This window comes from Scomber scombrus, chromosome 19 (assembly GCF_963691925.1).
Source record: "Scomber scombrus chromosome 19, fScoSco1.1, whole genome shotgun sequence".
Lineage (NCBI taxonomy): Eukaryota > Metazoa > Chordata > Actinopteri > Scombriformes > Scombridae > Scomber > Scomber scombrus.
The window spans coordinates 16,966,183-16,989,739 of NC_084988.1; the positions used below are offsets into that span (position 1 = coordinate 16,966,183).

General features: G+C 41.6%; 3 protein-coding genes across 4 annotated transcripts in view; 1 reads left to right on the forward strand and 2 right to left on the reverse strand.

The window, feature by feature from the left end:
• LOC134001130 (formin) overlaps positions 1 to 12,777 on the forward strand; it is a 37,001-nt gene extending 24,224 nt beyond the window's left edge. The window contains exons 14-17 of the mRNA XM_062440693.1: positions 4,557 to 4,608; positions 9,314 to 9,463; positions 10,761 to 10,842; positions 10,938 to 12,777. Of these exons, the coding sequence (XP_062296677.1) occupies positions 4,557 to 4,608; positions 9,314 to 9,463; positions 10,761 to 10,842; positions 10,938 to 10,982 (329 nt within the window). The 3' untranslated portion in view covers positions 10,983 to 12,777. The remainder of the gene's footprint in view (positions 1 to 4,556; positions 4,609 to 9,313; positions 9,464 to 10,760; positions 10,843 to 10,937) is intronic.
• Positions 12,778 to 14,480: 1,703 nt separating this feature from the next.
• grem1b (gremlin 1b) lies at positions 14,481 to 15,029 on the reverse strand. Of its 2 annotated transcripts, XM_062440672.1 has the most exons (2): positions 14,912 to 15,029; positions 14,481 to 14,797 (listed from the first exon to the last, which is right to left on the reverse strand). In XM_062440672.1, exons 1-2 carry the CDS (start codon positions 15,027 to 15,029, stop codon positions 14,481 to 14,483), a joined length of 435 nt encoding a protein of 144 aa, XP_062296656.1. The 2 variants fall into 2 exon arrangements, with proteins under 2 accessions (XP_062296656.1, XP_062296655.1); XM_062440671.1 differs by having other exon boundaries at positions 14,481 to 15,029.
• Positions 15,030 to 17,463: 2,434 nt separating this feature from the next.
• On the reverse strand, positions 17,464 to 23,544 carry arhgap11a (Rho GTPase activating protein 11A). The gene is made up of 8 exons (XM_062440443.1): positions 23,382 to 23,544; positions 23,152 to 23,292; positions 21,620 to 21,694; positions 21,081 to 21,254; positions 20,854 to 20,983; positions 20,518 to 20,626; positions 19,667 to 19,781; positions 17,464 to 19,558 (listed from the first exon to the last, which is right to left on the reverse strand). The coding sequence occupies exons 1-8, from the start codon at positions 23,527 to 23,529 to the stop codon at positions 18,072 to 18,074; spliced, it is 2,379 nt and encodes a 792-aa protein (XP_062296427.1). The 5' UTR covers positions 23,530 to 23,544; the 3' UTR covers positions 17,464 to 18,071.
• Between the last annotated feature and the right edge of the window lie 13 nt (positions 23,545 to 23,557).

The window sequence follows — 23,557 nt, forward strand, 5'->3', positions numbered from 1 at the left end:
TAATGGGTCTTTGCTCTCAGTTCTGCTTGTGAGCTGGCCTATCTCATGTTAAGTTGTGAAAGACACCAAATAAATTCTCGCTGTCTTCAAAGATGAAGCATTCATTTGGATGGTGGATTTACAGCAGAGGAGATGGTCATGAAACAGTGCTTACAGAGATAGAAAAAGCTCCATTTTCACCCAGACACACAGCATGGGACCTTTAAAAAGAGGAAAGTATAATTCTGTTTTTTGCCATGTCAGACAGTCAGCTGTGTGGTGCAGAATCTGTGTCCTAGTGCGTGTGTTTGTGAGCAAGTGTGTTTTTGTTCTTGCTGGGAGAGGGCGTCTCGGTGCGCTGTAAGACAGCATGAGGACAGGAGTCTACAGGCCTGTAGAAAGGATCGCATTGCCTCTAACATGGTTCTCATGTACTCTCGGCTGCCATAAAGCTGGCAGGACATCTCTGGCTGCGGCCTTGTAAAGACTGGCCAGCTTCAGTGGATCAGGCCCGGGGACCACCGTGACAGGAGCAGAGCTTCCCCAGCAGACTCTGATCATGTCGCCGTCTGTCCCCTTTCTGACCCACACACAGCTGCTCTCATACTCTCATCTTTCTCAAACTAAAGAAAAGGGGTAGTAACTGCCACGCCTGGTAAAATACTGGTGAAATATCATGTAGGAGCTAACTTTGTGCCTTTTAGCATGGAAACTGCACCCTTGGATGATGAGAATCCCAGGAGAAAATGTGAAAAGTCCCTTTCAGACTTTTAGCGGGAGTAGTAAGAATTTAAACACGTGTACTTTGGTGGGTTAAGCATTGAAGGTGACTGTGTACACATTTGCATGAGTTATGGCTCACTTTTCATCGAAGTGATGGTCCAAGCTGGGCGTTGGACACCAGTATTCTGCTCCACATGTTTGTTTCACCAAAGCATTATTATACACAAACCCTCCTCTGCATGCAAGTGAATGCCTTTTAAGGCCTCTAAGTTTGCCATAGAGGACCCAGACTTTGTCTCCTGCAGACACATTGTTAGATCCAGTTGTGTACAAACTGGCTGATTTGCCACCTGCATGACCTCTTGTCCCTATGGCTTTGCACTGATGTCATTGGGCAAAAATCACTCTTTTATCTTAATGAGGGCACAGTTATCACACAGGACTATATCTTATCTACTTATCTCTTGTCAGTTACACATGCATTTAGAAAAAAAAGTTTTAACCCCACCTCTAGTGGATATGTAACCCTGCAAAATGTTTGGTTTATTTTTGTCCACAGGATTAAAAAATGAAATTTAAAAAGTTCAATAGCAACACTGTTTCCATTACTCTGTAGAATCCAGAGAACATACTGTTCATTTATTTGGTACATAGCATCTAATGGAAACTTTTCACATTGAGCTCAGTGGATTATACAAAGTTATGGATTGATTATTTTATTAATGATCAGCAAATTCATTTTCTGTTGATCAACAGCAATTTTGATAATCAGTTTATAATTTTAAGTCATTCATCAAGCAATATTTCACATTATGTACGTCTTCATTCTTTTTTTAAAGGAATATCTTTTTATTTATATATCTTTATTACTTTAGACTATCGGCTGTACAAAAGAAACCATTTGAACACATCACCCTGGGATCTGATGGCCATTTTTCACTATTATCTTACATTTGAAAAAAATAATGGACAGATTAATCATCCATAGTTGCAGCCCTATAAGATGTGCTGTTGTTGTTGAATTTTTAAATGTTATTTAAAATTTCGTCGTCAGCATCATGTCATATTTCCTCAGTCTTAGTGACAGACCAAAGTGCCTCTTTAACACAAGAACTAGATTGCGTTAAATGGCTGATTGCATACGTAACATGCAGCAGGGCAGGGAGTCTCTTTCTATTATAAAAGATTCAGATCTGAAAGGGAGATTGTAGCCAAATGTTTCTGGTGGAACAATGAAAATTTATGGGGAGTCCACGTTCTGAGTATAATTCCTGAAAAGATGTTTGTTATTTCATACCAAGTCTGTGGTGGTGGGATCACGTACCCTCCTAGGGGTTGTAACACAAATGGAAACGTGCCTTGACATTGTTCTAGTTAGTTTATCCTCCTTAACTACTTTTGACTTCTAAAGCCTTGGTCAGTATAACAGTATATATGAGAAAGCCACTGTGGTTGCCACTGGCTACAAAATGGCAGCAATTTCCACAAAGAACATCTTGAACATAAACTCTGCAGTGGAATACTTGTAAACCTTTCTTTCATAAACAGAATTCCTCGAGCTGTTGCCCATGCGTCGGGAGGAGCCATGTGTAATCATCGTTCGTGATGATTCCATGACTTCAAAAGGCAAAAACAAAGCAACAGTTCTCACATCAAAGGTGCAGCTAAGGCTCTTAAACTGTGACTCATCAGTGAATGAGTGAATATCTCACCCAGGTAAACGCTCAGGCGGCCGAGCACGGATGCATGTGTTTGACACATTTAGAGTTTTAGAAATTGGAATTGACCTGTAAGAAACAGGAATGAGGACATATGGTGTAGTAGAAGTTCTCCTTCGTGCACGAGAAAAGTATAACCGAAAGGGGAAAAATCTGACAGAGTAAGAACAGATAGAAACACAACTTTGTAGTGAGAGTTGTGTTTCTGAGTAGCACTGACCCATAACCCAGCCTGTGGAGAAGCTCTCAGCAGGGCCTGCAGGTGAACCCAAACGCCCTGCACTCTGCCTCTTAAACTTGCTTGTGTGATCTCTACCGGGTCTAACAGAGGATACATCAGAAACTCAGTGATCCATTCTCTTGTAAGGTTCCTGCCCTTGTCCCTTCACTGCAAAGTCCTTCCTTCCTCCTGTTACACTTTCTTTCTCTATCTGTCCTGTCCTCTGGATTTTAATTAGTGTTAATCTCTTCTTATGCGATTCTCTCCTTCAGAGCTGTTCTTTGAGGGTTAATAAAAGAAAAGAAAAGGGCCGTGGAGGTTTGACCATCTCTAATCAACCACCTTTTTGTTTCCCTTTTTTAATAGGAGCTCTTTGAAACCTCGGGGGATATTCTGACGGGCATATTTTTTGTGTTGAATACGCGGCATGACTAATTGAAAACAAATTCCTGCTTTTAATCTCAGCTTGTGCGAGTCTCATTTCACCGGCTCCGTGAGGAAATGCGTATGTATCATCACATCCTCGTGCTTTGTTGTCCGTGACTCAGTACCCAATAACCAAAATTCCACTTGTTCAGATGACCGTGAATTACGTAGAACATGCAGAATTAGCAGATAACCGCTATCCAGGGAGCCTGTTTTTGATGAAGTCTCAGTGATGCATCTGTGTCCTGATTAGAGGTGGTGTAAGGGAGACCGAACAGGATGGAAATCCTCAAGGTCCTCAGCATCCCTCTTCCAATGCTGTCCATCTCTTTGTTATCTGGCTGCTAGGTATAGCAGCGGTTTGGAAAAGTGTGTCAGAGTTTTAAAGCCCTAATTTATTGTCCCTCTCAGCATGCACGTCTCATAACTTTCTAGTTAGCGACTACTGGTTTCATGTTTACACAGGGAGCGGAGGAAGAGAAACTTCACACATCCTCTCACTCTGGGCCCACTCTCTCTCTTTCTCTCTCTGTCTCCCTCTCTCTTTCCCTCAGCCTCTCGGCTCCAGTGCCACCTCTGCACAGTCGCACCAGAGGGGTACCTCAGGCGCCAGCCTGACCCCCACTGAGACTAACGCCATTGGTCACGGCCCCTCTCCTCTTCCCCCTCCTCCCTCCATCCCAGACATGGTAACCCCCTCCCTTCATTAGGTTTACATCAGCCCCATTGCATGTAACAAAAAAAAACAAAAAAAAGGAGTAAAGTAAAAGGGGTGGTTGGTCGAAGGCTTAAGCTCACCTTCTCCCAAAAGACCCCCAAACCTGCCTTTGAACAATTTTTTGGAGACTTCCCCCTCTTAAATCTTCAAGTAGGAAAGGTCCCCCATCATTGTAAAAAGGATGAATCTGGAAAAATGCAATAAATCTGAGATCACAGGCACTCTCTGGCCCTAGATAAATTCTTGCACCTCGGCCTGGCCCGCCGCACACATCTGCCTTGCATTTAGACACTTTTACATGGCAGGAGTCCACAGGAGCCTCCAGTTCTCAAGCCTCTCTGTTCAACCCTGCACCCCTGCTCCAGGTCTGCTTGGAACAGGCACATGTACAGTATGTCAACACACACACACACCTCCACGAACAGACCACTGCTCCCTGCCCCAACAACAGGCGTCACAGGCTCGCACTCCCATGCGTCAACACACAGAGGCACGTCAAACTTTACAATGTGCTTAACTGTCACTTGGATAACACGCTCCCTGCGTCAGTGACATCTCAACCCAGGAGCTGTTCTTCCTCTACTCTCCTCACTCGACAAATACAAGGCTACTGAACACAGCGCCACCTTCTGGAACTGTTATCTGGGATCAGTTTTTGAAGTGGCTGTCGGTGGAAAGATTTGGTTGTCCATGTCACCAAAAGCCCCATAATCTGCCCCCTGTGACCTGTCTTAATCCAGTGTTTTCTGTTTTTTTGTTTTTTGTTTTACAGCTCAAAAGGAGCATTCTTCTGAAGAGGACCGGCTCAACACAGCACAGAAAAGGTAGGAGCCCAACCTCAGGAACCAGAAAAACGAGATGCATTTAAAATTATAATGAACTGCTACATCTGCTCGGAAAGAATTCCATCTCTCACCAGTGTATCAGTGCCGTGTCTGTGTTAAAATTCCTGAAAAACACAAGGGAGTTCTGCCAAGGATTGCACACATCACATAGCAGTATTGAGTTATTTACTATTTTTCATATAGATAACTGGTAGCTGGATAGCACTAATGCTCACTATTTATATAGTTGTTTACAGTAATATTAACGCCAGCTGATAAGGCTTCTGGTAAGATGCAGGAGCTTCTCAGTAGCTTGGTTCACTATTCAAACTATGACCAGAAGGAGACAAGGAGACTTATTTATACACCTGTGCTAAGCCTTTTGTGACTCGTCTTAATGAAATATAGATAAGATACATATGTTTTACAGAAACAGTGATAGATTTGTACACACAAATAATGTTCAGCAATACTGTGTTTTTAAGCCTGAGCGGCCCCTGCTTCCTCCCCTGCAGTTTCTATCAGTCTTATCTTCCATGTTTTGTGCAGAAGGCTCCCAAGAGTCTTCTGAGACGTCAGATTTATAGGCGTGAGACACACTGGCAGCCGCTTAGCTCGTGTTTGGGCGAAATCATATCTGGAACATTTCATATTGGAAAAAGATGGTGGAGCAGACAAACAAAGCAAATAGATTATTTTTGCCTTGTTTGGACAGAGAGCAGAATTGTTTGCTTTAAATCGTAACTCTCCCACTTCCAAAATAAATCATGAAAGCACATAAAGGAGAAAGTGAAAGACGCTGGACGCAAGAAAATGGAAACTATAAACAATCAGGAAGTTGATTGCTTTGGACAATACTATAACTCAGCAAATGGTTCCATACTGGTCTGTTTCATGTTGATGCTTTAAAGCCAAGAAAATCACTGAGGGGCAGCTGAAACTCTCACTCTCTGTCCTGGTCCCCCACCCTCACCATGCCAGTATTTGTATCCACTGGACTGGTGTGTGTGTGTGTGTGTGTGTGTGTGTGTGTGTGTGTGTGTGTGTGTGTGTGTGTGTGTGTGTGTGTGTGTGTGTGTGTGTGTGTGTGTGTGTGTGTGTGTGTGTGTGTGTGTGTGTGTGTGTGTGTGTGTGTACCCTCTTGTGCATTGAGTGACACCACTGTAATGAAGGCATTGAACTTGGAAGGGAATATTGATCAAAAGGGCCAAGCAGCTGACAGCACCTTTGCCTTTTTAATGAAGTTTTCCTTTAATTTCATCTAAAGAGGGGGCTGGCTGACTGGCGCTAGGTAGAGCGAGAGAGTGGAGGGGGCTCTTGCTCTCTTTCTCTCTGTCTCTCTCAGGTTCCCAGCGAGCCACCTCGTAAAAGTGACACGCTGTTGATGAATATGGGCGTCAGAGGGCTCACCGGGCCCTGGGTGGGCTCTCACATCTGTGCTGGATGAGGGATCCTCACACAAACGCACAATGGCAGCAGTGGCAACATTATGGCTTGCTGTTAATAAAGGAAATAGACAACACATCCTTGGTGCTACCTAATACATCGACCTCGGCCTCAGCCTCATGAGGAGTCAGTGAGTTTAGACACCTCTGAGTCAACTTCAACCACCAGTGGGTAGGAATGGGTGATGATGAGGTACAACTAATATCAAACCTCGGTACTTTTTTCAGTATCTGAATTGTGCCGATACAGTACAGATAAAGTACTACAAATACCAAAAGTTTGAATCAAATGTCAGGTCAGATTTGTATTATTCTTTTCTTTTTTTTATTAAAATTTGTGATTTGGAGCTATGTCAATAAAACTGCCTAAATTTGATCAGCCAGTTTCTTTTCTAAATTTAAATTTAAGACATTTTTATTTAAGTTCTTGTATCGTATTACTAGCATAAAAAAATATAGCCCTAATTGATTTTCTTATGTTGATATACAGTCACCATCCACTTCTTTAGGTACACCTGTGAAATCTAATGCGATACAATACAACAGCTCTGCCATAAATTCTACATTTATAAAGCTTATACATTTTCAGTTTTTATTGACATTGACAGAAAGGTGATAAATTCTACTTTATGTTTATTACTGAGGTCAGTGTGGGTGGTGTACTAGGATGGATTATATTAATTGGTGTTCCTAATATTTTGTCCACTCCATTAACATACATTAGAGGAGGCAAAATATTAGGAACACTTTTCTAAATAATGCACTCCAGTACACCACCACCACCAACTACGACCTTCATAATAAACATTAAGAAGAATTATCACCATTCTGACAATGTCAGCAATAACTGAACATATATAAGCTTTGTAAATGCAGAATTTATGACAGAGCTTTTGTACTGGATTGCATCAGATTACACAGGTGTACCTAATAAAGTGGCCAGTGAACATATATCTAATGTATATGGCAAAAGTATGCCAAACCAGTATAAAATTATCCAGCTGGTGTTCAGGACAGTGAACTGTGCTCCACTTTTATATTTGACAGCAAACAACATTTTTCATACATACAAAATAAAAACTTAGTAAATTTTGCTCATTTTAAATCACGGTTTGTTGTGAAATCTGGATCCCTGTACACCGGAATTGTATCAAATGTGATATGTTGACATCATTATTATGCAATTTCTCCACAGATATAATCAAATATAGAAATACCTGCCAGACCCTGCTGGAGAGGAAGCACCTTCTGACACATGAGCTGATATTTTCATTAAGCATAATTTTTTAAACAGAGGTTACTTGGGCAGTATGGCCCATCCACGCTGAGTGACGAGTCCTTTTCCTCGACATACAGTCCTAATATGTCTGGTTCTTGTTTGGGTTCCTTTGAGGTTTTCTGGTTCTGTCCACATTTCCATCTCATTAAATTCCCCTCTACCACATCATGCTCAATTTCATTTGGCGCAACTCTATTCATGCAGCTATGGTTTCGCTAAATCTAGCTGGTATATTATTTTACTCAGGCGTTTCATGACGTCAATGGCTCAAAATGACTTTGTGCCTCTGCTGAATCAGCCAACAACATGGAGTTTACTTCTGTAATCTTTTTACTGGGGAAACAAAGGAATGTAGAGTTGCCTGTCCAAATATTTCCCTGATTCTCACGGCTGCTCATGGTTTTGTAATGGGTCTTTTTTTATAGCTGTCAGTGAGGAATGCCGGCTGTGGGCGCTGCAGTAAACCCTCTCACGGCAATGGCATCATAGCATGGATCACAGAAGTGTAGGCGTGTGTGTTTGTGTGCAAGTGTAGCTAATTGTTCTGCGCTTGCAAATGAACAAAGTCCTGCTTGATTTTGTTTATATTTTGCAGGTAGACTCGTGTGTGTGAGCGTGTTTGCATCTGTTTTGAGTGAAGCTTTGTGTATCTGCTTGTTGCACATGCTCGGAAAAGTAAAAGCAAAGGCACTCTGTTGCTTGATTTGTGCGTGCTTTGACATGATGACCCAGGGTCAGGAGAGGAGCTGATGGAGAAGAGACCCTGTTCATCATGCCAGAGCAGGCCGGATGCAACACAGCTACCTGGGACGGCACGTCTGTTTGTTCAATCCAAACACCCAAGAGCCTTGTTTCCCTGATTTCTTTTGTAGAGGGCAGGATGATCTACTGCGCTCTTTTTTTTTTCTTCTTTTTTTTTGAGCATCCCAGCAAAATGACGCATCACTGGGAAATGGGAAGCAGGCTCACGCAGAAGCCCTTTTTTCCAGCTTTTAGCAGGCCGTCTGGGCAGCATATTGTACCATTTCACTCTGCGTGAACATGTCTTAGATTAGCGTCGTGAAAGCCACCTAGCATCTGGAGGTCAGGGCCGATCTTGGGTGTCAATGGGACAGGGAGCATCTCTTGAATCATGGCCCCCTTTTATCAAGCCTTTGACAGGCACGGCTAGAAAATGTCTTTCATGTTTGGGTTAGAGAGGGAATCTGAAGCAGCAGGCTGCTTTTCATGCCTTGTGTGTGCTGCTGAGAGCCTTGCAAAGAATCGAGATTTGGTTACAATTGAATTAGACTGAGGGGCCGACCTATAACGGTGTATCCTAGTGAAGAGAATTAAAAGGAATCCGTTTATTCACATAGGTCTGATATATCTGATATATGTGTGTTTTATGTCTGCACACCTGTCTGATTGAGCTCACATGCACGTATATCATATCATATTCACATCTTTGATTGTCTGCCAGTAAATATGTTTGTGGATTGTGTGTGTGTGTGTGTGTGTGTGTGTGTGTGTGTGTGTGTGTGTGTGTGTGTGTGTGTGTGTGTGTGTGTGTGTGTGTGTGTGTGTGTGTGTGTGTGTGTGTGTGTGTGTGTGTGTGTGTGTCTGTCTGGAGGAGCAGCAGCCTGTTCTTGGCTGTCTCCATCTCCTCTGGCAGTCTTCCCCTGCAGGCTGTGGAGGTCAATGTGATAATGGAGCCGCCGCTACTGGCTCTCCCCCGTGGCCCAGCAGGGTGGACACTGTTTCCAACTCTGTTTCTCGCCTCTCTTTCTGACTCTCCATCCATCATTTTCTGTGTGTACTCTGTCTGTACCGGACTCATTTTTATCCTGAATTTGTTGTTTGTGTTTCCTTGGCGCGCACACCTTCACTTCCTTGTACTTTTTGACCTTCCTCTTAGTTCACATTGACCTTTAGTTCAACAAAACAAGCTATTATTTATGTCTGTGTGATAAGACAGCACTCGTTCTGTTTTCCCCTACAGTTTCCAGGACATGGTGAGCTACTTTGGGCTTAAGCCAAAGGCCGGGGAAAAAGATGTAGCCCCGAGTTACGTCTTTATGTTCTGGTACGAGTTCTGCTGTGACTTCAAGAGCACCTGGAAACGACAAAGCAAGAACATCTCCAAGGAGAGGTGAGTACTCCCAATTCTTAAAAAGTCAAACATCACTTCCAAATTCCGGCTTAACCATCTTATCCCCTGATCAGACTTCATGTCTCCGTCACTTTCGGATAGTTGCTTAACAACCTCTAGACATCATGTCAAATTAGCACTAATTGTGTGAAGGTGATGTGCAGCTGGTGAGCTGCAATTAAAGCAGAGAGGGAGGCCATCAAAGAGGAGGCAAGCACGAGAGGCTGAGGCCTCGGTCCTGTGACTGAAGGACTCAGGCCTTAATTTATGATGACCCTCCTGGCGGCCGCCTGGCTTTACTAGCGAGCGGACGGGGGCCTGTAGCCGTTGAAGGCTGCACATTATGGGAGAACTGATAAACACTGTAATGATGCTGGACATGCAGCCCAAAGGGCAGGAGTGCTGCATGTGCGGTGGGATAGTGGAGACTGCACAGGACTAAAGCAAAGAGCTGTTACTGTCCAGTCTGCACGGCCACAACTCATCCACTCTGGAGTTGTAGGTGCAATTGAATTTCTTCAAATTATATGACAAATCTGAGTTTACATTTGTCTGTCTGTGAAACGGTTGAGTTAATGTTTTCACAGCCCCGCCACAGATCCATGTGCTCTCTCTTAATTGTTTACTGGGTAATCATGTCTCACATTACTCACAGCTGATTGTGCTTATGTACAATTAACTTTATTTTAAATACAGTCAGGGCACTCATAAAAGCCAAGTGTTTTTTTAAAGGCTACCTCATTATCTCATCAACCCACTGTCTTTCTCTACTGTATCTCACTTATGGGGCTTTCACTGGTCGCAAACTCAAGAGGTTCTGTGTGTGTGTGTGTGTCTGTTTGTGTGTGTTTGTGTGTGTATGTGTGTGTGTGTGTGTGTGTGTCTGTGTGTCTGTGTGTCTGTGTGTGTATGTGTGTATGTGTATGTGTGTGTGTGTGTGTGTGTGTGTGTGTGTGTGTGTGTGTGTGTGTGTGTGTGTGTGTGTGTGTGTGTGTGTGTGTGTGTGTGTGTGTGTGTGTGTGTGTGTGTATGTGTGTGTGTGTGTGCCTGCCTGTGTGGTTGTGTGTCAGGCCCTATGTGACTCTATGACACAGGGTGCCCTGAGGACGTACTTAAATGTCTCGTTCTTACAAACAACTTCACAAGGATAGAGTGATGAGATGCTACTGACTTTATATTGTTTTCATGAGTTACAGAAGTGCTATCTTCATGATGTAGTTACTGTGCTTTCAGAATGTACTTCTGGTTTTAAAGGGCCTGCATATATCAAGTCCTTGTGTATTTTTTCCCCCCGTAGGTTAAAAGAAGCGCAAGAAAATATCAAGAAGATTACGGCAGAGAAGAGAGTCGAAACCAAGAAGATCAACGCCAACAGTTTGGTAAGGGCTTTTCTACAAACTCTAGAGCAGAGAAATGGAATTTCATGATAGCCGCTCTTCGATTCACTGAATCTTTTTGTGGTTCTTGCCAACAGAAAGAGAGGCTGCGGCAGAAGGAAGCCAGCGTGTCCTCCAGCTGAGAGCTGGTGAAGATCAGAGGCGAGAAAGTGTGCAGGTCTCATCTCTCCTGCATTTAGCACCTGCCTCAACAACACTGGACTGCCCTCCATGCCCCGTACGGGCTCATGATCCTTGCTGGACTCACTGCCGTTGCTCTGCTCTGCTCTACTAACAGCACTGGACACCCCCACCCATCCCCACTTTACACTCCGCCACCCTCATGTTGAGCATTCTCCGCAGTGAGGATGCGTGGCTGACACAGCCGAAGTGATGAGAGTCTCAAAAGCCAAAGGTTGACCTCATTCATCCAGCATGGCGTGACCTCTGAGTTCCCAGCTTGTGAAAGGTCTCAAGGGGTCAGTGGGATTCACAACAGTGCCAGCTGACACATGCCCAAGATTTCTCCTGGGTCTCCAGAAGCTGAGAATGTAACATGTAACGTCAGACACACATATTTAGAGTGTTAATACAGATTGTTGTACGAACAGATCCAACTGCCTGCAGATTTCTGCTCAGAGGAAAAACCCTGTTGAAAAAAAAATCTCTCTCTCTATCTCTCTCTCTCTCTATCTATCTTTCTCTCTCTCAAAGCAGTAAGAAAGCAGTACCCAGCATCCTTTGCTGTAGCGAATAGCTTTTCATTCACCACGGCTCATTAAAAGTCTTGTAAATACGTAACAGGGACTGCTCAGTTTAGTTCTGCCGAATGAGGAATATGATAAATTATCCGTGCTGGGCTTCGAGTGCAGATAAAGCCATGTTGTGTATAAGTATGTGCACGTACAGATCAGTATGTAGAGGTTTCACTGTGTTGTGCTGCACTGCATCAGACCGATCTCTCCTGGGTTACGGCCGGAGAAGAGCAGAACCCGACTGACATGGACCTGATCACACACACACACACACACACACACACACGCCCTGAAAAATGTCAAAAGAACACAACAGGTCTTGGCTGTAAACCCACTCACCCAAGGTAATAAACGTATTAATTAATAGCTTTATGGAAAGCTGTTAATCCCTTATTGATTGCCGTACATCACAGTGTGTCCGGCACACTTTGAAGCACTTTCCTGTTTGCAGTAGCAGTGTGTTATAGCTCGCTTTAAACCACACTCTTATGTTAACTGTGCATTTTTCAGCTGTATTGCACTTTTTTGCACCTCTTTTCCTATGCAAGGTTCTATTTCTTTCCTTGTTATAAGATGAATTAATTGTATCGCCTCATGATGAAATCCTATTAGATTTTTTTTTTTATTTCTAAGAAAGTGTATTAAGTTTTATTTTCACAAATGTAAGATGTAACCATGCTCCTGTGTCATTCAAGAAAAGTATATTTATGTAAGGAAAGATTTATTTTATTCCAAAAAACAAAACAAAAAAATACATTAGCTTTGTTCCCTTTGAGGCTGTATTTTTATGAGTTGTAATTTAATTGACTGAGAAGCTGCCTGTTGGGTCAGTCAGATGAAAGATATATTTTCACATGGATGTCACTTGTGCGTAGAATGGAGGCCGGTTGCCTTTTCTGTTTTGGGTAGCTCTGAACATTCAACCATATCACCAGAAGCCATGTGAGTTGTTATACCTCAGACAGACTTCCATTATCAGAATATCTATAAAACTGCACCTTGGATTATTTTTTTTACCCTCCAAAGTCTTTGATGTGTGCCATTTATTTTGTATAAAACTAAAAATATTTCAGAACTCTATAAACTGCAACAATTTACTCCAGAGTTTGAAAAAGAAAAAGTGAGCTGATACTGATCAAGGAAATGTTGAAGCCTCTACTGTCTGTATGTCAGTTTGTGTAACCCTCAGTAGCTCTCATGTACAGTAGGTGCTCTGTCATTTTATGGAATTGTTTTAAATTTCAACAATAAACTTCTGGATGCTGAACAAACTAGTGTGATTTTAGATAGAGGCCAGACCTTTGAAAGACATGAAGCCAATTGTTCTCAATTATATGCTGTCAACACTTCCATTAAGTGTGCTTTAAGAAGCCTCCAAGAAAACGTGTCATTATTGTAAGAACCCAGAGTCATCAAACGGATCTGATGATTTACAAGCCTCATTTTAAGACCTTGAAACTTGTTTGTGGAAGACATGAAACTGGAAGTTTGTTTAAAGAGAACCAAGATTTTAGGAATGTGAGGTTGAATCAGATTAATGTTAGTGTTTAGTTCATTTGCTGTATCAGTTAAATATCAGCAGAAATGTTCTGACTTACAGTGTCAGTTAAGGACCTGCTTTTACCCATTTTTAACCCATTTTCAGTTCACTCACTCAATTCCAAATGAACTGCATGCTGTGCGGATCAATGGCTTCTTATTTAAAATTTTTAAATTACAAATTGTGTCAAAGTATATTATAAAGATGATATTCAAATAGATAACTGTAGAATATCATTTTACTAGTAAATGTCAGCATTTGGGAGCGGTATAATAAACGCTGAATTGGTGCCGTCGCACTTCAACGTCGCACTCTCCCCTCTTTTCAGCCACCCGACAGATTTGCGAACCATGTAACAAAATATAATGAAGTTAAATGAAATAATTTCAAAGCATAAACAGAGCAGGTAACTGCATCTTTTCTACTTAAACTGACTTTGAAGAAATGTGCTCCAATTTCTGAGTGTGAGTGTCTCAGTAAGATGTTGGCTCCATGCAGGAGGAGAGCAGCAGATGATGTGGGGGATCATTTAAAATAAACCTCCAGCTTTGGGTGTCAATGTTCAAATAATGCGCACAATATTCCAGCATCCGTTTATTTTATGTTTTCTTGGATAATTTAATCCAAGGAATAAACAAACCGATTACATCAAATAGGGCTTTACATGTTACAACTATTTAATCTCGACGGCGTATAAACCGCCGCTGTACATTATCACGTTTATAACTAACAAAGAAGCCTATTGTTTCTACATTTGAGTACGCACCAAATTTACAAAAGAAATCTTTTAAGATTTTTGAAATGTCGAAATAAAAATCACCTTTTCCATTTACAAATACCGCCACTCAAACATCCGAATTCCACACAGTGGAAACATCCAGTTTATCAAACACATTAAAATACAAAATCAGACAGGAATGCTGTTCTGTCACACAGTGAGTGTTATGAATCGTGAGTTACTGGATTATTAAATAAACCGGGTTATGCTGTCCTATTGGGGTGAGAAAGCCGTGCGTAAAACGTGCCCATTCCAAGTCAACGTTCCCGTGCAGTGGTGCTTGTTTTCAAAATTGGCAAATTACGTGAAGAGTAAAATGTTCGATGCATTTCAATGTCTGTTTATAAGTTGCATGTCCACAATTGTTCACACATTGTGCAAGAAGAGATTCATAGTAGGAAGCCTAAATGTCATCGTACGTGGAGCACATCTCCAATTTGAGACAGGAACGTGTTCTTGGCTGTGTGACAGCCTCTTCTTTTCTCCCAACAATCCTGTCGATGAAGCAGATGAATATGAAGAAACAAACACACACAGAGACACACGACTCATTACGCTTGTCTTTAGGCTAGTCCAGTTCTATTGATATACAGCGGCACTGTTTGACGCGCTGGATGCGTTTCTTCTTTGTGGGTGGCTGCTGGTCCGGACAGTTCAAAGTAAATGTCATGGTGGTAAAACGCTTCGGCTTGCAAAACGAACAAGACTGGAAGGCACCCTCCTCCCTGCGGATATGTCTGGGGATGTAGAAGGAGTTGCACTGTCCGTAACAGAAGCGGTTGATGATGGTGCGGCTGACGCAGCCCTCCTCGTGGATGGTCTGTTTGAGGGGCTGCGTCTTGCACCAGTCCCGTTTCAAATACTGGCGCTCCGTCACATGTAAAGCTTCCTGGCTGGACTCCAGCACCTCGTCGGCCGGAGAGGATGAGCCCTGCCTCTGCCGAGACCCGGAGCCCGCCTGCGGAGGCTGCGGTTGCTGCTCCGATTCGTTTGGGTTGCTTTTGTCAGGATGAGGAATGGCGCCTTGTGAACTTCGGTTTCTTTTTGAATCCACGGGAGAGGATAGCAACCCAATGATGAAAACCATACTGCAGAAGATACGCGTCGATTTGGCCATCCTTAGGGAGAGGAAAAAATATTAATGACCTACACCGTTTCAACTCTGGAAGGATTACGCACAGCTGTCAAAGCTTTTACGCTGCGTAAAAGCGCACAGATAGAAATTGCGTATGGCAGCTGCAAGCAAAGGGAAACTCAAGAGCTTAAACTATGATTTAATTATATCAGTCCAAATATCTGTGTGAGAAATGTAATGTCTCGTGTATTGTGTTGCCATACGTTCACCATTACGTAAAGAATTGCCACCAGACAGATTTAAGCATAAACAGTCTTATGTGTTCCATTAACTCACACATGCACACAAACATGTGGTTTGGTATTTTCATAAACCATAAACCGTTAAATAAGCTGAAGTTAAATAATATTTGGAGAATACATTACACGTGGATGTTATGATCAGAAATATTCAAAACTGACTTACCTGAGATCCACTTGAACCAGCTTCAAGTGCGATGATCTGATCCTGTCAGTCTTCTCTGGCACCTTCCGAGGTGATAGGCACCTACTGCTGTCGACTGCACACTGGTGGGACTCTGGATGGGTGGGAGACTAACCACTCCATAGACAGGGGCCAGGGGGTTTAATACAAATTGCTCCAGCGCCGGACTGTCTCCCTTTTAAATGTCTGCCAGCTGAGATGTGCACAACAGTTCCTTCTACATTATTGGCTAAGCACGATGTAGAGAAAATCAAAACTATCCGCCCCCTCAACACTTCCCCTGAACCCACTTCAAGAAAACAGACAACCGAGAACAGCGAGGGCAGGAGAGGAGGAGGAGACGAGCTGAGTGCGTACAAGCCAGCAGTTTCTGCGAACATGGGGAAAGTACCCAAAAAAGTAGCTTTTTTTTTTTAAATAAAGGAGGATGATGAATATAACAAAATATGCAAAATATCTAAATATTAAAATTGAAAGACGTTCAATGACCTTAAGCAAATTACAAACATACACGCATTTAATAATGAAGTGAAATAGAAAAGTTGATCATAACATTACAATAAACCACGTGATTGCTCAACATGAACGGCATTAAGAAATAAGGCAATGAAATATCATCATAGAAAGACTAATACAAGAGACAATGCGCGGTTGGTCATTCAGAAAGAGAAAGCTCTGTAAAGGATTCACTACTGCTGCCTTTGAAATGCTTTAACGATACCTGGACATTCAATATAACGTGCAGTTTGATATGATTTGTTTACTTTAAGCATGATATTTTAATTTAAAAAAAAAACAAAAAACGATTTGCTTAAAAACTAAATTGATTGTTTCAGCAATGCAGTGGCGCCAGATTTCCATTTAATAAACAAACCATTTAATTTTTTTATAATGATTTAAATGGCTAATTCCAGTTTGCGATCTTTAAGTCTAAATTAATGTCTGTAATTTTACAGATGTTGGTCTATTTTTCCTTTTTATTTAACTTCACCATGTAAGTTAGATAACAGGGAAATAAGCCAGAAAAACGTTTGGCCTATGTTCAGGAAAGGCACATTTTCAGCACTGATGTTCTGAGAAATAATTGACCAATCCAGCACCCACTAATAAGAGAAGCTGTTCAGGCTGACACTCTTAATTATAGGCCTAATGCAACCACATTACCTGTTACTGGATTCAGTCTGTACATTCCCAGTACACACAGTATTTCATGGTGCATTAGAAAGGTGAACATTTAGAGATCTAACATCCTGTTATCTTCTTTCATCGTGAACAATCTGCTTCAAACACACTGTAGGCCTAACATTTATATCATACCGCATCTCCTGAAGTTGGATCATCAACACAGAAGAAATAGGCTTCACTGTATTCATATTAAGATGCTTCAGTAAGGACGATTTTAACAAAACCTTTTCTCAAAGTCAAGCTAATCTTTCTATACGTTAACAGCATGCGAGCCTTCAGACGGGCTGCAGAGAATAAACCTCGGGAAATGATTTGAGTTTACCCGATCACAACTCTTCAGATTCTTCACTAGATGAAAAGGACACAGGTCGTTTGGCTTTTTCACGACACCGTAACTTTTAAAGTGCTTGACGTGCTGTGCTCAGCACAATTAATTCAGCTTAGTACAGTTTATTTTCCAGTGCCGGCCTCTGATCAGATTTGATTTGACACTGAGCAGAAATCATATCAACAGATGCAGATCACTTTAAACCCAACAGAAACTGTTATTTTTTAAAGAAATGTTGCATATACTGTTGTTTGACTGCTTTAAAAATGGTGCAAACACATTAAAAAATACGACATACCCATATGCCGCCACAGGTTAGTCTAAACAGCCTCTCAGCCTCCTGAGCAGCAGTGTCTCTGGACTGGAGTCTGACATGTGGCTCTGTGACTCCCCCTTGTGACTCCAACAAATAGCATAATAATAATTTCTGCAATCAGAGGAACAAAATTGAACAGAAACGTTTATATGTTGTTTGGTTTTATTTGTCTGAAGCAGTTCACATAGCAAAGCATTTGACTGGTTGATGGTTTTGAAATTAACAGACTGCATTAGACAGATGATTTGATCAATACTGCTTGGCTTTTTCTTTTCCCTCATGAATTCCACCAAAAGGTGCTTTTTTTTTTCTCCTTTTCTGCACATGACAACAACTGTAAGAAAATATTCTGTATTAGAAAATCCACCTTTAACTTCAGTAAACCGTTTAAAAAAACACATCTACCTAAGGATTAGCTATAAAATGCATAAATTAAAGCATAAGACTTGATCTAAATATTTCCAGTCATACCATCAATCACATTTCACATAATTTGTCCTGCACACTACAACTTAAACACTACTTGACATATAATCTTTTAGGCTGAAATGTTTTCATAACATCTAAACTTGTCTTACTAGAGTAAAACAAATGTAAGGCATATTAACATCTCCCACCGAGGCCCTAACGCCACAGAAACAGCACCTACCAGAGCTAAAAATAAATTAAAACCCCTGCAATACAGATTAACTGGAAGGTTTAATGTCATGTCGTTTTATCAGACAGAGACCTGCATAGTAAGGAGGGAACGATAAGGCATAAAGAGTATCAACTATAAATCTACAGGCTTGGTAGCAGACAGCAGTTGTACTTGGTTGAGAGGGTTTCTTGGTGAACCTCTGTAATGGTTCATGTCCTTCTCTGCTAGCTGCTGCACATGAAGCTTCTGATTTCCTGACGGATCAGAGTCCACTTTGGTCTTAGGTTGGACCTTGTTGGTCACATCACCTAGAGCAAAGGCCATAGATTTGCGGGCCAGGATGCTTGACTTTTTGGGAGGGACTGGAGGTGGTTTCTTCATGGGACAAATGCTGTTGGACACTCGTGCCTCTCCCTGGTGGGGTTGAAGCTGAGGGTGAGGGGAGATGCCGCTCTCCAGGCTCACTGCCTTCACCACCTGACCACTGTGGCAGCTGGCACTGAGTTCCAGATGTCGACTGGGTCTCCTGTTCTCTCCCATAAGAGAGTTCATCCTACGGACAGTGTGAATGACAGGGGTGCGCTGGAACCTGAGCGGTGACCTAATATTGTGGGCCTTGGAGCCTCTGGGAGAGTGAAGGGTGAGGCTGTTGAAGTGTTGGATGTGGTCAGCCACTCGGATCTTCTGGGTATCCAGGCTGGCTGATGAGAGCGATTTCTGCTTTTGGACTTTGGTACCGATCTCTGAGGAAGATTCGTGATCTTCATGTACCATACTGGTTGTAGTACCAGCTCTAGAAGGTGTGCCATGCTCATGGTTGAGTTTAAGACATGGCTTGTAGGGAGTGGACTGCAGCCCAGAGGGAAGACCCCGTTTGAAATGAGCGGGACTTTGGATGTCCAGAGCATCAATCAACCTGCTGCAGTTTACTTGCTCTGCCTCCTCACTTTCTTCCACCATGGGGCTCTCATAATTATTGATGGCAGCAGCAGCACAGAAAGAACCTTCATCAACCCTTACTGCTGTACTGCAATACACATCAGACTCAAAAACTACACTATCAATATGCAAAGGAGACAAAGCGGCTATTTCAATCTGTCCAAATGTAATGTTCTGTTCTTTAGCCAGAAAGCTTTGTTGAGTTGGGCCGCTGGATGCGTCTGTATCCACAGACAGAACTTTGGCTGCAGGAGTCTCAGGTGGAGGGAGGAGGATGCTGTCTGATGGTTTTGTCAAGGTTGCTCCACAGGAGGAGTCCTGTACGACAGCCCGAACATCACTGCCCAATTCTGTTAAGGCACTCTTGATTTTCAGCAGGGTGGGTCTGTTTTGGTTCGGGGCTTCAGCGATTGAACTCTCACTCTCCAGGCTCTCGGCACTGGAAGCACAACACAGCTTCATGGGGAGGCTGGACACCGCTGAGGGCTTTGATATGACGATGGCAGGCTCAGACACATAGTTGTTCTTTAGGCACATGTTCATGGGTGTATCTGTAAAGGATCCTCCACTAAAACCCTGAGCTCCTACAGGAGTCTCCCCGCTCCATGAGGTCCGGTGGGCACTTGAGGAACACTGGGGGGTCAGCAGGTTGTCTTCAGACTTGCTGATGTACTTAGAATCTAGAAAAGTGGAGAGCAGCATGTATTAAAATTTGCAGAATTACAATGAAATATTAAAAGAAAAGTGCTTAGAAGACATTTAGATTTTTTTCCCCAACTGTTACTCACTCTTGGATTCAGTGTTTCTAGGCAGAACTGACGGGCTGAACTCTTTTTCTTCGGTGAAACGAAAACTGGTGGTGCTTTCTTGAGTGGCAAGTCGCCAGCCAATGGACTCAGATCCCTTTATCACCAGCATGGAATGAGAAATGAAAGATGAAAGAAACTTTAAAGGAGGGTTAAGCCTAGTATTATTTTTGTTAAAAAGGACCCCACAGATGTTACCCAAAATGTCACATTAATGTGTTAATTTCATGACTTTTGTGGTTAGTTCTTCAGAGGATGATAAAAATCACTCAGAAGAAACAAGATATCGGATTTGTTGGTCAGCAACTTTTTATTAACAAGAGTATACATGTAACTATAGAGCATTAGAAAGTTATGCACCATAAAACTTTTAACCAACGTACCAAAAAAAAGACAGGATACAATATATTTCCTATATATACCATCTGTTATATACTAGCATTCTTTCACCTGAGTGCTTAGCACAGTAAAACAATGTAAACCGGGCATTAGAAATATCTTATGGCTTTGACAATACAGGTAAGAGCAAATTTATTTTTTAACATTTCAAATGTAAAAAAAGGTAGTGAAAAAACAAAACAATCCAGGTCCTTTTTAAAACCGTGCATGCATTAGTTAAAAAATGTGTTAAAAGTAAACTTATTATGTCACACAATAAAAAGTGCTGCTGTGCAACAATTTACCCCAACACCACACCCCATGTGCAAATATACTATGTGATTTTAATACAATTAATAGTAGAGGATGCCTGAATGCACTTGATTAAAACTCTTTTCACCGTTTCTGTAAACCACAGAAGTGGAATGTGAAGTTTATCGGGCAACCACACTTACAGCGTCTTTGCTGCTCTTCCCCAGGCTAAAACGTAAGCGCAGAGACTTGCGTGGGGCTTCTTTTTTGCTGACTTTAGGAGAAAAACAGCCAGCTCTTCCAGATTCAACCCTGAAAAGGGATATAAATTCAAACAGTCAGCAATGTGAAATAAGCCGAGAGACTTGCAGTTCTGAGGTTAATATTTTGCAAACTCTTCTCTCTCTTCAAGTGAATTTACTGAAGACCAAACACAGGGTGAGTGGAAAATACACGGCTATATGGCTCGATACATTTTATTCCTTCATTTAGTTTAAATTACTTTTTGAATGATACTATAAGACCAAGAAGGTACATACCTGTTGACCACATTTCTGCTGCTAAATCTTCGGCTCTTCCTTCTTACAGAAGTAGCTGATTGTCTTCTAGACTTCCCTGCTGAGGACAAGGTATTCTGGGAAGAGTCCAAAACCCCTGAAGCACTGTAAGCTAGAAAATATAAGAAGGGAAAAACACACAAACTTAACCACAAAGTTTAGAGGCAGCAAAATAGTTCATCCCTGTTTGATCAAACAATCATGATTACCTGATCCAGGAGTGGTGGTCCCACTGAACAAAGAATTGGGAAGTAATTCTATCCCAAGGTTCTTTTTGACAGATCTACGTTTCTTGTTTGAGAATCCAAAAGAGTGACCAGATTCCAAAGTAAGTTTTCGCTTGGAGGTTGGTGTTGCAATCACAGGAGTTGCAGAAGAAAAGACTGCCAAAAATCACAAAAGAATTCATGTATTGTGATTTCACTTTTTTTATGTTTGGAAGAAACTGCATAGATGATTCTGAACCAAAGCACTTAAATGTGTGGTGGTCAATCCATGCAAATGACAGGCAGACAGGCAAAGAAAATAAAAGCAAATGAATACAGGCATATTATTCAGATGACATTCATTTATTTATTCATTATCCAGCCAATGTTGAATCAAATGAAGCCAATTGGAAATTTTAATTTGAGTTGCAATAAAGAGTTTGATTTCTGTTTGAAGAACAGGAAGCTCATTGTTTCATATGCAATGCAAATGGTCATGCTATATGACAAGCAACATAACCTCAGCTGACCAGAGTACGTACCAAGACTGTCTGTTTGGGTGGCTTTTGTGGGTGTTCTATTAGTTTTTATTTTATTCAGAGCACCATTGACCATATCTGAAATGTGAGATAGACCAAAGCATTTACAACTGTACTTCAAGATCGGCTTTAAAATCACAGGACTCCTTTAAAACCACAATGCAGTTTTGTTGTTGTTTTTATAATTATTATTATTATTTATTTGTAAAGTGACCATGTACAATTTTAAACATAAACGTTGCCATTTGATGTATTGTACCAGAGTTAGTTCAAAGCTAATTTACATCTGGCAGGTCAAGTTCTACTTGAATATATAAACAAAAACTATAAACAAAAAAAGTAAATATTTTCAGTGCCACTGGAAATTATCTGGCCACTAAAGGGCCGTCCACACTGAGAACAATAACTATAACTATGACGACAACGATGTGAGCGTCCACACTGAGTATGATAACGTCCTGTAAACAGCGGTGTCAAGCCCGCACTGCCCGCTCCAGCTGTGTCTGCAGCTAATTATTGATGAGCTGTTACTCATGTAGTATGTTGTACGGACACATAAATAAAAAGAAAAGCAAAAGGGTTCAGAGGTGGGTAACTATTGGTTCAGTGTGTTGATCAGAAGAATTTCAGACACTAGTTGCTGTGATGTTTCAGTATTTACAGACCAAACTGAGCCGCAGCAAATGGTGTGTAAAAGTACACAGCTGCAGCAGTGGCACACAGTATGAACACAGATCCGCTAACTTGGTGTTTTTTAACATTATAATAGAGAACAAGTCCCAGCATTTGTGTAATAATAAGGATCTATCTAAATAATCGTAAATAATAATAGTAGTCATCCTGCTCCGATTTACAGTGTGTCAGTCCGTGGTGAGAGAGGAATAAAGCCGCATTAAAATAAATAAGGATTTTGATTGACAGTCAGTGTTTTTATCATTCATCAAATCGCTCTGTAAGTGATTCCAACGATATCGTTCTTCTCTATTGTTATCGTTATAGTTTTGGTGTGGACTCCTCCATCTACTTGAATTAGAACGACATTTAAAATTATAGTTATCTTTGTAGTTATGGTTCTCAGTGTGGACAGCCCTTAAGAGATTTAAATCTTTGCTGCATGTTCATAAGCAAGTCTTCTCTCCCTACCTTAATACCTTTACTTTGTTAAATTGGGCATTTAAAAAAAACAAAAAAAAAACAATTTTACTGATAAAATGTACTGCTACTTATTCCTGAATTAACTGTGCTGTGGGTTAAAGTAATATTCTGCACAAAATCTATCAATCACATAATCTCTATCTGTAGGGAGTTAAAAAAAAAAAAGTTTCAGTCTCTCATGAAAAGTTGACAATGTAGTCAGCTTTGACTCACAATGTCTACAATGGATTCCAATAGTGTGATATATTCAAAGTGGATTACTTTGCGGTGAAAGTGAATAATTTTATCATTTCAAATTCCTGTGTAGTCAAGTGACCAACTTGCCCAAAATTGTTCACTGCAGCTTTCACTAAAAACTTAAATCTCTGATGATTTCTTACCTCCGAAGCTGCATCTGGGTCTCCTCTTCATTCCTGAGTTTAAGTCCAGCTCCCTGAGTTCATCATGAGTAGGGGACGAAACCCCCGCCTCACAGCCCATCATGGCTGGAACCTTCTCTAAAAGGAACTGTGGTAACACACCTGTCATACACAGACAAAGCCAACCATTTAGTGATAAAAAAAGAAACAACGCAGACTAACAGTGAGATGAATGACAGGTGAAGTCATACCAAAGTTGTGGGCATTCTCTATGAAGCAGTGTACTACAGCTGCCTGTAGTTTGAGGCGTTTCTCTGTGTTGGCGTTCATCTTCTCTGTACCGTCTCCAGAGTGAAGGAGATTGGGAGCCAAGATTACAGACAAGTTACTGCTATCCATCTTATTCTCGGCACTCCTGCAGGAAAAG

Bases quoted from the DNA above. Each gene is read 5' to 3' on its own strand.
- grem1b (XM_062440671.1), bottom strand. From the start codon at position 15,029: ATGGCCAAATCGACGCGTATCTTCTGCAGTATGGTTTTCATCATTGGG.
- arhgap11a (XM_062440443.1), bottom strand. From the start codon at position 23,529: ATGGATAGCAGTAACTTGTCTGTAATCTTGGCTCCCAATCTCCTTCAC. The intron at 21,695-23,151 runs GTAAGAAATCAT...CTCACATTTCAG, and splicing joins ACCCAGATGCAGCTTCGGAG to ATATGGTCAATGGTGCTCTG. The intron at 19,559-19,666 runs GTGAGTAACAGT...CCACTTTTCTAG, and splicing joins TAGAAACACTGAATCCAAGA to ATTCTAAGTACATCAGCAAG.